At 40.9% G+C, this 13,770-nt stretch overlaps 1 protein-coding gene across 2 annotated transcripts in view; it reads right to left on the bottom strand.

Annotated features, from left to right (window-relative positions):
• The window catches only part of LOC128744712 (serine/threonine-protein kinase 26), a 165,405-nt gene that overhangs the window by 10,461 nt on the left and 141,174 nt on the right, over positions 1-13,770 (bottom strand). For both annotated transcript variants that reach the window (XM_053841898.1, XM_053841896.1), the window contains one exon: positions 7,829-7,957. In XM_053841898.1, coding sequence (XP_053697873.1) covers positions 7,829-7,957 — 129 coding nt within the window. The remainder of the gene's footprint in view (positions 1-7,828; positions 7,958-13,770) is intronic.

Here is a 13,770-nt window from a genome sequence, read left to right as displayed (position 1 = left end):
CGATTATAAAAATATGGAAAGCTTACAAATGATAATTTACTGCCATTCATTTTCACTCTATAATTGCTCTTTGAGCTATATCCTTTACGCCAGCATTTTTGTCGTCTGTCATGGAATGGTACGCGAAGGTAAATTAAAATTAAGGTAATTGTTCGTAAAGTTGGTTTAATTGCTGCATACTGTATTGAATATGTCGTAACTCACAAAAAATGTGGTTGTTTGGTTATTAAGTTTACGACTCTGACTATTAAACTTGTATGCTACCGTAGTTACAAATAACTGCTTGATATATATGCAGAGTGTAATACATGTCGTAAGACCATTGACTCTTGGTTCATTAGACGTAAAAAGATTTACGTAATGATAGACTTACATTGGTAAGATCACCGGTTGTTTTAATTTTTATTACTCATATTAAAAATAGGTTTATTTAGATGAACACAAGGGGAATTTAAAACACAAGTCTTTGTGACATATTTGGTGACTTTTACTATCTTTAAAAAATAACTTACTCTTAACTTAATTTAGTTTTCACTTTTATTACAAGCAGAAAAGTAAGTTGTCAAATGACCTAGTTTTACCATCTACGCTAGTCCAAAACCTCAACTAAATTTCAGTGTCGTGAAAAAATATATGTGAAGTGGAAAGTTTGACATAACGTAACTGAATTTGAGTAACGGTCTACGTGGTATATTCACCCAATCAAGACACTTGACTAACTGTTTTTCTATTCTTTGGAACAGCGATTGAACTGCAGAACGAAAGCTGAAGGAAATGCGACAATAAAAACAATCGCTGCCGATTAGGGAATCAATAAAAATTTATTTACTCTTCCCGATTTGAATCAGCGCTTTGAAATAAACGGCTCAAATAAACTGCTTTCGAAACAAAACGGGAACTGGAACTGATTACCACCCAATCAGGTGGAGTGAGGTGAAAAGCAAACACTTCCACCGACCGGCGTGTACGGCGTTGTTGGGGCGGTTTTAAATGTAGAACCTGCGTGATAGTCGGTGCCATTCAATTGAAACAGTTGTGCTCGGGAGCTAAATAAACAACCCAAACTGGGTCAACTCAAAGCGGTGTGACTGTCTTTTTTTCCCTCCTATAACTGACTGTCGCCAGCAACGAACAATCCTCACAGTTAGTTGACAATTGTCGATCGTGGTGATGACGTTGCTGTGGTGTCAGTCATGCTGCACCCGCTTGAGAGGAAGAAAAATAAGGGGAAACCAACGGTTAGCTTCGTACCTAAATTATCGTGTACCATGTTTCATGTACCTTGCAAATTAAGACAGTATATTTCCATATATAAATGGTTAAAAGACTCAAAGAGCTTTGCAAGTCAAATTGCATTGCAAATTGCAAGTCAATCGCAAAGCGTTGCGTTGGTAAAAATTTCAATGTAAACATTCGAACTATGGTGAAGTATGTGTTTGATCAAAATAATTCTAAGGAGATTTATTCTAAATTTTGAGAATGAATAATACAAACATAGTAGAGATAGTTTTAGCCATAAAACCTTGAATAAGAAAACTTATTCACGTCTTTGTCCGATGTAAAACCAACATAGCGTGAAAATAAATATTTGTGACCCGTTCACCAGTTCCAGCTACCTGGCAATCCAAGTAACAATTTGGGTTTTATTATACTCTTATGATGCCATTTAAGACCAAAATTAGTCTTGAAGACCACCATAAGAGTACAATAAAACTCACATTGTTGCTTGGGAATCCATTATCAGCCTGAACCTGACTTCTTGTTACCGGGACGTAAGCAAAGCAATGGGTTCTTGAAAGTTCTTGAGAGCTTGACCATTCTTTATCGACAGACTTCGCAGCCGGTTATTAGAGCACAGGACAATTACGGGCTAGTGCAACGATTCTACCGACTATATAGAAGCACCGCCCAGCCGAGTTTCGAACATGCGACGACTGGCTTGTCAGGCCAGCATCGTACACCGATGCTAACTGGGGGAGGGCGCAACAATGTTGGCACCACGGAAACCGCGAGCCCTACCCCCCGTCTGCCACAGTCTTTACCCCTCGCGTTTCCCTTTATCCAAGGCAAATTCGATCAAACCTTGAGCCATTCTTACCCTGATTTATTTCATGGTTCTCGCAGCGTATAGCCTGAATAGCGGTGACGACATGTTGGCCCCATCGGCAGTTGCTGACATTGCGATGGAGGAATACTGCTACTGAGGACATACCAAAATCTGACTGCATTCGCTTATACTACCAGAATGTTAGAGGACTTCGCACTAAAGTCGGTTACTTCTTTATCTCAGTTAGCGGCGCTAACATTGACTTGGTTATTCGCAGTGAGGCCTGGCTCGAAGACTTCCTCATATAGATTCTTCGTTCACGATATCCGAGTAACTAGCATCATTAGACTTTCACGTGATATTTGGTGATTACCACTAAACAGGCCTTCGTTGGGATTGCTCTACCTCTGAAAAAGTTGTTCAAATCGGTCATAATAGCTCTTTAATCACTGCTGCAAACACTGCACTTGTGGATGGTATTGCATTACTTGACATGCAGCAGATAAATTCATTCACGAATAACCGGGACTTGGATTTGGTGTTTGCTAATGTCAATGCAGTCAATCAGTGCGATGTGATCCAATCACCTGGAGTTGTTATCAGAGTCGATGCGATACATCCTCAAGTAGTTGTCACTTTTAGTTGTCTACCTCTCGTCCGTTTGACTAAATGTGTCCCACATCAAATTGCACCAAGCAAGAAACGCTAAAGAAAATTACCCATTGGGTATTTTCTCTTGAAAAATTGGGTAGAAGGAGTTTAGAGTGTAGCCAAGGAACGAGAGAGACTGCATACGTACAAAGTGCAGAAGCGCAAGGAAACCGGACGTCCTACTCAAATGTCACTTGGTGATCAATTGCCAGCAATACCGAAGACATCTGTAATCTTTATTGACGACGGTCCATTATCAATACTGCGCCGAACGAATTACGGTTCTCCGGTACTGTCGATCTTAGGCTACCGGTTTCTATTCTTTTCAGACACCAGCTGAACGTGCATCGTCCTCGACAGCGCAAATCTATCGGGTGCGGGGTCTTACCCAAAGTCTACGACTTCTTTCTGGGTGTCTGCTGAAAATAGTTTTAACTATCCTTCCGTCGGGCATTCTGGTCACGTGTCCAGCCCACCGCAGGCAGCCACATTGCATATTTGCATATTCTATATGCATCTGCACCATACTCCATTTTCCAACCTATCTTTGCTATTAACTATTGATTGCAGATTTTTACGCTCAAAAACCCCATGCACTCGTCGTTCAGCGGCCATGATTCGTGTCCGTAACGGGTAACCGGGAGGATTAGTGTTTTTTTAAAGTGCCAGTTTTGTGTCAATTTGCAAACTACAAGACTTCAACCGGCTATATAATCCGTAGAAAGCCCGGTTCGCGGCTGCAATTCGTCGTTCTACTTCGTGGGTTGCATCGTTGTCACATGTCACGAGCGTAGCAAGGTATATGAGTCCCTCCGCTACTTCATATCGTTCTCCAGCCAGCTCCACCTCGGCACCAATACCATTTGGGCTCCCACGTTCTATGCAAGCAACCTTGAACTTCGTTCTGGTGGTGTCAATGGTAAGTAACAATCTCATTGCTTCCAGTTTAAAACTCTTCCACCGCTCTATGGTGCCGATGATATCGACAGGATCCGCAAAACAAAAAACCATGTGAGATTTCGTGATGATAGTTCCATTCTTTTCTACGTTTGCTCTTCGTATTGCTCCTTCCAAGGTAATGTTGAATAGCTGGTTAGAGAATGCATCCCTTTGCTTCAGTCCATCCAACGTCACGAAAGCGGCTGAGATCTCGCCTGCTATTCTGACGCGTAATTAGTTTTGTCGGAAAACCATGTTCTAGCATTATCTGTCACAGCTCATTTTGTTTGACTGAACCGTACGCCGCCTTAAGGTCCATAAACAGATCATGAGTCTGCAAGTTGTACTTCTGGAACTAGTCTAGTAACCGACGCAGGGTAAACATCTGATGCGTCGTGGAGCGACCTACGCGAAAACCTGCTTGGTACTCGCCCAAAAAGGACTCCGATAATGGTCCCAGTTTACAGCACAGGAAACGGGTAAGTACCTTCTAGGCAGAATTGAGCAATGTAATGACTCGATGGTTTTTACGCTCGTGTCGATGTCCGTTTTTGAAAAAAAGGAAAATGGGGCCATTCAACCACTCTTCCGGCATTTGTTCTTCCTCCCAGATCCTGAAAATGATCCGGTGGATTGCTTCGTACAGCCGCTCGTTCGCGGCTCTTAGAAGTTCAGCCGGGATACTATTCTTCCCAGCAGCCTTACCGTTTTTCAGCTCACTGATTGCCTTTTGACCCTTGCTGCGTAGGCGGTACACCAGCTTGGCCATCGCTCACAATTCTTATCCTGTTCCTACTGATCTTCGTATTTTCGTCTCCATTCAACAACATCTGGAAGTGCTCCTTCAACCTGGCTGCTACCCCCGTTTTGTCAGTAAGCAGGTTGCCAGCACCATCATCGCACACCATAGGCAAGGCAAAATTCCTGCACCTCACTTTTTTGTGAAAACTCTTACAAAACTCTGTTTGTTGTTGCTGGGGAATCTCTCCTCTACGCCGGCGAGCACGTGCTCCTCGTACTTACTTTTTTCGGCGACAATCCGCTTATCGAATCCATGCCGAATTCAGGAGCCGTCTCCACATTACTCGGTCTTGAGCTGCCACTCTCCAGTCACCCCTAACACCCGCTGTTCTAGCATCCTCGTCAACAGCGCTCATCCAACGGGTACGGGGTCTGCCACGAAGTCGCTGGCCTCTGTCGGGTTCTCTGCTAAATACTCTTTTCGCTAGTCTCTCATCCGGCATCCTTGCTACGTGGCCAGCCCACTGTAGCCTGCCGTATTTTAGTCGCTTTACAATATCCGCATCTTTGTACACTTCGTATATTTCATAATTCATGCGCCTGCGCCACACTCCTTCGTCTAATATGCCACCAAGAATTGATCGCAGGATCTTACGCTCGAAAACGCCAAGAGCCCGTCGGTCGCTCTCTTTCAACGTCCACGCTTCGAGGCCGTAGAGTACCACCGGGAGACTAAACGTCTTATAGAGCGCGAGTTTTGTACGGAGTTGTAGGCTACGGGACCTCAGCTGGCTGGATTTCGTAATGATGGTACCGCTTCTCTGCACGCCGACCCTTCGAATAGCAACTTCCAATGCAATGTTGAACAACAAGTTCGATAGTCCGTGACCTTGCTTCAAACCATCTAACTTCACAAACGAGTCCGATGTCACACCCGCTATCCTGACGCTTGATTTTGAACCATCGAGGGTAGCACGTATCAGCCTAATCAGTTTTGTTGGAAGTTCAAGCATAATCTGCCACAGCTCGTTTCGTTTAACTGAATCGTACGCCGCCGTATATAGACTTCAATATAAACAGATGATGAGTCTGCAAGTTGAATTCCGAGAATTTATCGAGGATCTGTCGCAAGGTGAACATTTGGTCCGTCGTGGAGCGTCCCTCTCGAAAACCGCACTGGTATTCACCAACAAATGTTTCCTGTAACGGCCTCAGTCTGAGAAGCACGATGCGGGAGAGAATTTTGTATGCAGAATTGAGGAGAGTAATACCTCGATAATTGCTGCATTCGAGTCGATGGCCCTTTTTTTAAATTGGGCATATGAGACCTTCCAACCAGTCCGTAGGTAATTCCTCCTCAGTCCATACTTTTAGTATAACCTGATGGATTGCACAATACAGCCGTTCGCTCCCGACTTTCAAAAGTTCGGTGAGGATGCCGTCCTTCCCAGCTCCTCGTACTCAAGTTTTTTAGACGGTGGGTTCTTTAGATGTTTTTTAAACCTTGGGTTCTTTTTTCCGCAGCTCTAATCTCGCTACACCTTTTTCTGTTCTGACGTGTAGCCGCACTGAGCACGCGACCAGGCCAGGTTCTTCTCATCTGTCACTCTTCTGCATTTGGCATCAAACCAACTGTTACACCGTCTTCCACGCGGTAGGCACGACGCAACCTCTCTCGCAATTATGTAAGATTCGCGCAAGGTTGTCGAACGCGTCTTCTCAGTGCGAGCTTTGGTCGCGTTCGACAACCTTGCGCGAATCGTGCACACGACGAGATACTCAGAGTCGATATTTTGTCACCGAAAAGACTGTTCATCGATGACATCCGAAATGTGTCGACCCCGTCAATCAATAGATGATCGATCTGAGACCTAAAGTCTCTATTTGGATGCCTCCAGATGTGTTTCCAAATATTTAGATGTTGAAAGTAGGTGCTACAGAATCTACAGATGGTTATTCCTCTGGCTACGGCGAAATTTATGATCCTCCGACCGTTATCATTGGTCGGCAGATGAAGGCTATATCTTCCAATGACCGAATAGTTCATCCCTCCCAAAAAATTGTACGTCTTCGTACGTTTCGAAACCTCTACAGTTTAACTATCATCCAATCGCTTCTTCAAGAAATATTTCATCAACGTTGTCACGTGCTCCGTAATCACCCAGGCAATAAGCATTACAATAGCAGTAAATCAGCTGCTTATTGGCATATCTGGCATTTTATACTGCACGTTGTTATTTATTAGCTTCTGGACAGCCTATTCGTATTAATTTGGCATCCACAAATCTTTTCAAATTTTCAAATCATCTGCAGTTCCTCGGTTCCTTGCTTTCTAGCAAAGATCAGTTTGAACGTGCCCTCGAGAATTATTCGCTCAACTGGCTTCCTTAGACTTTCGTATCATCGGGCAATATATGGTCAAAACGAACCTGTTACCGCTATGTGTGCAGTTTCAACTCTGTATTCTACGTGTTTGATTTTAATATTACCTGTGGAACGCTCAATTGTCGTTCACGCAAACGCCTAAATCATTTTAATTTGTTAATTCTTTTATGTTTCTATACAGAGATGCCAGAAGTGAAGACATGTCTTCATTTTGAAGACATTCTGGTTACAAAAAAGTGAAATGTCTTCGCTTGAAGACATGTGAAGACATGTCTTCACCATGCAATTTAAATGAGCGGAAAGCCGAAAGAAGACAAATGAAGACATTTTTCCTTGATTCGTGAAGACTTTTCAAAAAATCACCTGGCATCCCTGTTTCTATATCAAATGGTCAGATGATGCAAAGAAAATAAATATAAATATGAAATAAATATTTCTCTGTATTGTAAATATTATTATTACATGAATTGCTTCTCTTTATCAAAAATCGTATAAGCGCCACTGCTCAACACAATGAAGTTTACTAATTTGTATTACTCCGAAAATCAGTCATGGGATGACAAGTAGAACAGTGTTGTTTGAGATGTGCAAGCCTCCGGCCTATCTACAATCCATAACGCTACAAACGTGAAACAGACGGTGTTGATGGTACGAGACAAACAACTAACGTACAACGTACGTAGGCATGCCAACGCAGAAGTGTTGTTTCGGCCAAGAAGACACCGCACCGGGAAGGTGAAAGACAATGAGTGTTTAGAGTGACGACGTGATTTGAACGTGATTGATGGTGACATTCTCTTTATCGCTAAATTCCACAAAACGTAGGCGTTTACGTACAATACTAGCAAAGAATCAGCCGGTCGATGTACGGTGACGCCGCCGTACAACTCGGCAAACATGTTTTGCTTCTGTCCGCAGTTGGAAAATAATATATGACATTTGGAAACATTCGAGCACAGGTCACACATTTCATTCAACAGTTCACTCTAACTATCCTAAGATTTTTATGACAATTTGGCAGACAGTTTAGAAACAAAACTAGAACAGACTCGGAAGTTGGCTTACCTTAAGATATGATCCAAAGTATTTCGTGACAAAGGGGGAGTCACACTGTGATAGCACCATAATTTCCTGCTGTATGTCTTCGATTTCATCTTCTGCTTCCTCTAAGTCAATTATTTTGATTGCTACAACCTGCAAACGGAAAAGTCGAATGTCAAAAGAATTCAATCATAATTAAAGATAAAATCAAATTATTTTCAGTGGCTTCGTAAACCGTAACCTACGTTACGATCAAACTCTTGCTTATAGAAAACAACTATTAAAAATATCGTAGCTTTTCAGTGCATTAATCTTTCAATCTTCAATAATCGTATTCACTATTCCTATGACAAATATTTAAACTAGTATGGTTTGCATTACAGTCGTTAAAAGCAAAAAGTTACGATCAAACGTAGTTACGTATCTAACTATTATTTGTTTATGGCGTCTGAAATGTGTATGAAAAACTGCGAAAAAACGAATTTTATGACTGTCATACTGCACTTTGGAGCTTGTGTAATGTAATTGGAATATTTTACTACTTCAATTGAACAAATAAATCATTCGCGGATTGAATGCTCGATAAATGTTGGTTTTCTGCAATAAATTCTACAGAAACAGTTGTAACCCATCATTTACGGTGTAGGTAATCTTCCAACCGATACTTTGTGACTCTTTGCAACGATGTGGGTAAGAGGGCCGGATCAGGTATTATGTTCATTTCAAAGTAAACAAGAGAGCTGGTAGACATTTGAGAATATGTATACTTTAAATAAACAACGAAACGATGCATAGTAGGTATTTGATGCTACACGAAAAGAAAGTTTTGAGTACCAGAGCACGCACATGGATTTCAGTGAAATGCGTCTATTTTTACTTGTACAAAATAGGCCAAAAGGAATTAAAATCTGTAACTTTTTTTCGCGTACACTATATTAAACGACATAAAAATGGTCACAAATCTCGCTGTGAAACAATCATTGAATACATTTTACGATTTTCTTTGTAGACGTCTATTTGAAAAATTCACTGAGGTAAATAGTAGCAATGACAGAAATTTAATGAAAACAATTACAAAACTTCAATACTGCCATTAATCCAATTAACGTAATAACTTTCAACTATTAAAACAAAATTAATGGTTATATTTTATGTTTGTTGATTTTTAATGCCTGTTTACAATTACAACAGCTTATAGGTATTTTTGCGGTTATAGGATTTTTTGCATAGTGCAATCAAGCCCTAATCTAAGAGGAAAATAGTAATTACGCTGAAACTGTTACTCTTAGGTATGTATATAGTGGCTTCGATGTTATTGAAAAATGTTATTTCAACTTCTACACTTTTTAGAGTAATAGAGTAAGGAGGGATAAAAGTGCGAGGCGGGTAAAAGTGCGATTTAATGATTTATCGCTGCAGATTCCGAGTAAATTGACTACAATAGCATGGATGGGTGACTACTTTGACAGCTTGAATCTAACGTAAACTTTGGTTGTTTACGAAGCATATTTGCTGATTTATGTGCAAATGTTATTTTAGGGCGATTTTGATGTAATTTTTCGTTATACGGCAAATGTGATATCAACAGGAGGATATTACTTGTTGAAAATTTGTCGCAGCGTTTTACATCACTCACATATCTGTTTTGAAAATACGGTGAAAAGAATTTACAAAATATATTTCGCTTTTCCGCAATTTAATCTAACCCCGTCAAGCGCCTTGCGGGGTAAAAGTGCGATTCACGGACGGGGCAAAAATGTATAGCTAATTATACCAAACCTTTTGACCATAGTGCACCATAGTGCAGTTTAGGTGTGTACATTATTTTGTCACTAAACCAATGCATTTGGAGCTGTTAAAATTTGAACTTCCTTCCGTTGGTAATCAACGATTAGACAAGAAAACGTAACCATATTACCTTTGAAAAAGGCCAAAATCAAAGGCCGAAACGTCAGGCAATATAAAAAAGCCGTTTTCAATATAAAACTGACTAGAAAGCCGAAAATCTGAAATACAATTGTGAATAACTTTTTCCGAAAAATATTCTTTGAATTCCTGAGAAATTTTACTTTCAAACAAAAATATTTTCCGTGTGCCTTCGCTTCCCATTCCTACCCCACCTCCTTGTGGTGTGTCAGCTGGGATACAAGCAGCTTTAGATGACTGATCCCGGTGTAAATCATGAGAGTATGCTGACAGGGAACGGAGCAATCGAGCGACTGCTGAGCGTTTTGGCACCAAAAAAAGTCTTGCCAGCCCTTTATTAGGGCGGTTCTTGACAGTGATTTCACTGCAATGGAGGAACACCATATCCTCAACCTAGTTTGACTCTCCATGATAGGAGCAGCTCACGACAGCGTCTGACCTTGAAGAGGTGGTTGAATAAAGAAACGTTGTTTCAAATGGTAAAGCCAAGGAGGCAAACCCATCACGACACTAGGTAGCATGACCCTAGTAAGACAACCTACTTAAATACCATGACTATGGACAATCATGAAAATTCGAATTGGAGCATTCGCCATGGACCCATGTACCGAAATAAGGGCATCAAAAAGAAGCTTGTTAGGTGGAATTGCAGATCGTTAATTTTCGCCGGTGACCACAGTTCGGCATCGTGGGACTGCGGGAGATCTGTTGGAAAGTTAAGAAAGTGTAGAAGGTCTAGTGCAACAATACTTTATTTTACCACAATTGTGGCGCCTCCAAAAGCTGAGAACGAGCATTGCAATGTCAATACAATGCAATGAGATTATGCGGCATTGCATGTTGGACAAGAAGTCGATTAACGAAAGGACGGATGGAAAGTCCTTTCTTCAATTTCAGCGTCGACAACGTAACCTGCTTGCGTGAAGATGAGCTGGCGATGGCAAGAAGAAAGCATTCTACGCGGATATATAGCGTCCACAGCTGTTCACCATATGACATCAAGATCAGCATCGGAGATTTGAATGTCCAGGTCGGTAGGGTAGGCACGGATAGACCGCTAATAGGGCACCATTGCCTACACAGTGATACGAACGATAACTGTCAGCGGCAGGGATGGCACAATCACTTTGACTCAATTCACATTCATTTGACAGTACCGTCTCAGTCATGCAGAATTTGAAAATGTTAGATATGGGACGATTGAAGAACTAGTTATTATCTACAACTTTTCTGAATAAAATATTACTGTATATATTGTATTTACGGTGCTACAATGCTAGTGCCTCTTTAGTGACTTTAGTAATTTAGTCATTAACGTGTTACTAGCATTGTAGCGCCGTAACTACAAAAGATACAGCAAAACTGTATTCAGCAAAATTGTAGATAATAACTAGTACTACAAATGTCCCATATAAAATTTTGTCAAATTTTGCTTGGTTGACACGGTACTGTCAAATGAATGTGAATTGAGTCAAAGTGATCGTGCCATCCATGGTCAGCGGTACATCACCTCCGCGGCTTCCCAAGGCCTGGTGATCAGAAACACTTTTTCTCCGCATACAAGACCACTTGAAGATCACCTGACCAACGAACAATGAACTAAACGTTCTTGTCGACGGCCGGGTTTTCTCTAACATACGCTCCCTTGGGGCTGCGGATATTGACTCGGACTATTACTTGAGCAACACTATGTCACCATTCGATTCTCAACACACAATATGATTCGCGACAAAACTATCCTCCTCTTAGAAACACTCGGCGATCGAAGAACTCACTGTTGAGAGCTACGAGATGGCCACGATTCTGAGAACGAAAAAGCGTCAGGATGACGTGAATAGAAGATCGCGAAGAAATGGAACAACTATTCCGGGGTAATGACACGCACAAAATTTACAAGAAGGTGAACCAATCTCGTAAGGGCTAACGAAGCGAAATCTGACACATGTAGAAACGAGTAGTTAAACCTAACGAGCGCGAGGTAGTCGACGGGTTGAAGCAGTTCTTCGATGAGCATTGTGATGCTTATATATCAGAAGTAGGTGAAGCGAACGTTAACTTTGGAGGGCACACAAACGAAAATAGCGTACACATTCCCGTCCTCGAAGAGATTCGACAAGAACTCGGACAACTAAAGACTAAAGAACCAGTAAGCTGACTTTCGACAAAACTCTACAAAAATAATAAAATTAAAATAAATAAATTTGAGAGGAGGAGAAACTATCAAAACAGTTGATAGAAGGTATGGTTTGTCCCATTTACATTAAAGGCGTTTGTTGTAATTACTACGGCATTACGCTAGCCAACACCGTGTACAACATGATTTCCCAACTCTTGTTTTGTCGTCTACTGTCAAAAGAAAGAGATCTCGTAGACGGGTTTTTTCTCTATCCCACGCTACTATGGATCCAATTTTTACACTTAGATCAATTTTCTACAAATGTCGGGAGAACAATGTACCCACGCAACATATTTTCGTGGATTTCAAGGCAGTACATGATACAGTCGAACGGGAACATCTACGACAGATAATCAAAAGAACATTTTTCCGGACAAACCGACGAGGCTAATCATAGCTACCCTGGAGCGGCAGGGGATGGACTCTTCTGTATGTTATTTAGCATCACCAACGAAGGTGTGATCCGGCGAGCGGAACGCAAGAATAGCAAGCACCTAGCCTGTAGCCACAAGGTTACCGAATCGGCCATGACAAGTGGATTGGAATCATATTTCCTTCCAACTGAATTTTGTATTTCCTAATACAGGTCGGATTCGATTATCTGGGAGGAAAAAAAATTAAGTAGGGTTTTTGAAATTTGTTAACGTTCAAAACGAATTTAACATTATAAAAAAAATTTTCACCCGGATAATCGAGACCGACCTGTAATAAAACCTCTTACCAGAGCAAGTTATAAGAAAGATACTTGCTTCAGGCGCGTAATAAAACCTGTTCTGATGTCCATGGGTAAATTATACCTCCGCTTTTCCGCTCTCTGCAGATCGAGATTGGTTAAAAAACAGTAAAAACATAAAAACGTGAAAACACCAAAACATGAGCACGAATAATAAACAGCAGTTCGTTCACTCTATAGTAAAACTCTATAGTATACTCAAAAAGAACGAAGTGGGGAATACAACTCCTGGACGGTATCACAATAGATCAAAATACTGGTCGCAGTGATAATGTCTATACAAAAAAAATCCTAGCTTTCGCACTTTGACATCAGAAATCTGTACCAAACTAAAAATGGAGGCTAGGATGATTGAGCTGCAAATCAATACGTCAAAAATATAAGACACAGGGGTTAAAGAAAATGACCGGGAAAGACAAAATTTTGATGAAATTCAAACGATTAATTTCTTCTAAATAAAACATTTTTAGATGAAACCAACTGAATTTGAAAGGGGAAATTTTACTAGTTTTTCTAAAATATTTCAAGATTCGTAGAGGCAAAGCGTGTAGGGCGCTATATCTCTGCATATTAGCGTTGATAGGAGGAAATGCTTATCAACTTAGGAACTATATTGGCTTGTTTCATTATGCCTGATTTTTGTTTTCAGGTATAATAAATTCAAATTTGTCACGAGGTTTTCGAGTCACTTTAAATCTCGCATGTGCATAATATTTTTAGATATAAATTATTAAATTATGGTTGTATATGAGCACCAATGGCGTTATATTAAATTTATTAAAAGGTATTTTTTAAAGGTATCTTAATTTTCGTAATTACTGGCTTTACCAGAAAATTTTTGAATAGTCAGGTTAGTCTCATATAACTCCCCCCATCTACTAACAACAATTCCTTTCCCGAAATACTTGTGAAGATGCAGAGGATTCCCTGGTCTTTAGTAGCAACAAGTATTGGACTAACATTCCTTCCCATCCCACCAGGACCCGCATTCGGACGTGGCCGGCGTCGGTATTGATCAGCATGCAGGGACCTGATAAGGTTGCACAATGAGGAATAGCGTGCTGTCCCAAGTATGCTCTTTCCAGCCATCATTTTGGAATTTTCATCGGTCCTGGTCAATAACGGAGTAGC

The sequence above is a fragment of the Sabethes cyaneus genome, chromosome 3, assembly GCF_943734655.1.
Source record: "Sabethes cyaneus chromosome 3, idSabCyanKW18_F2, whole genome shotgun sequence".
NCBI classification, from domain to species: Eukaryota; Metazoa; Arthropoda; class Insecta; order Diptera; family Culicidae; genus Sabethes; species Sabethes cyaneus.
This window is presented reverse-complemented; position numbering and strand designations above follow the sequence as displayed.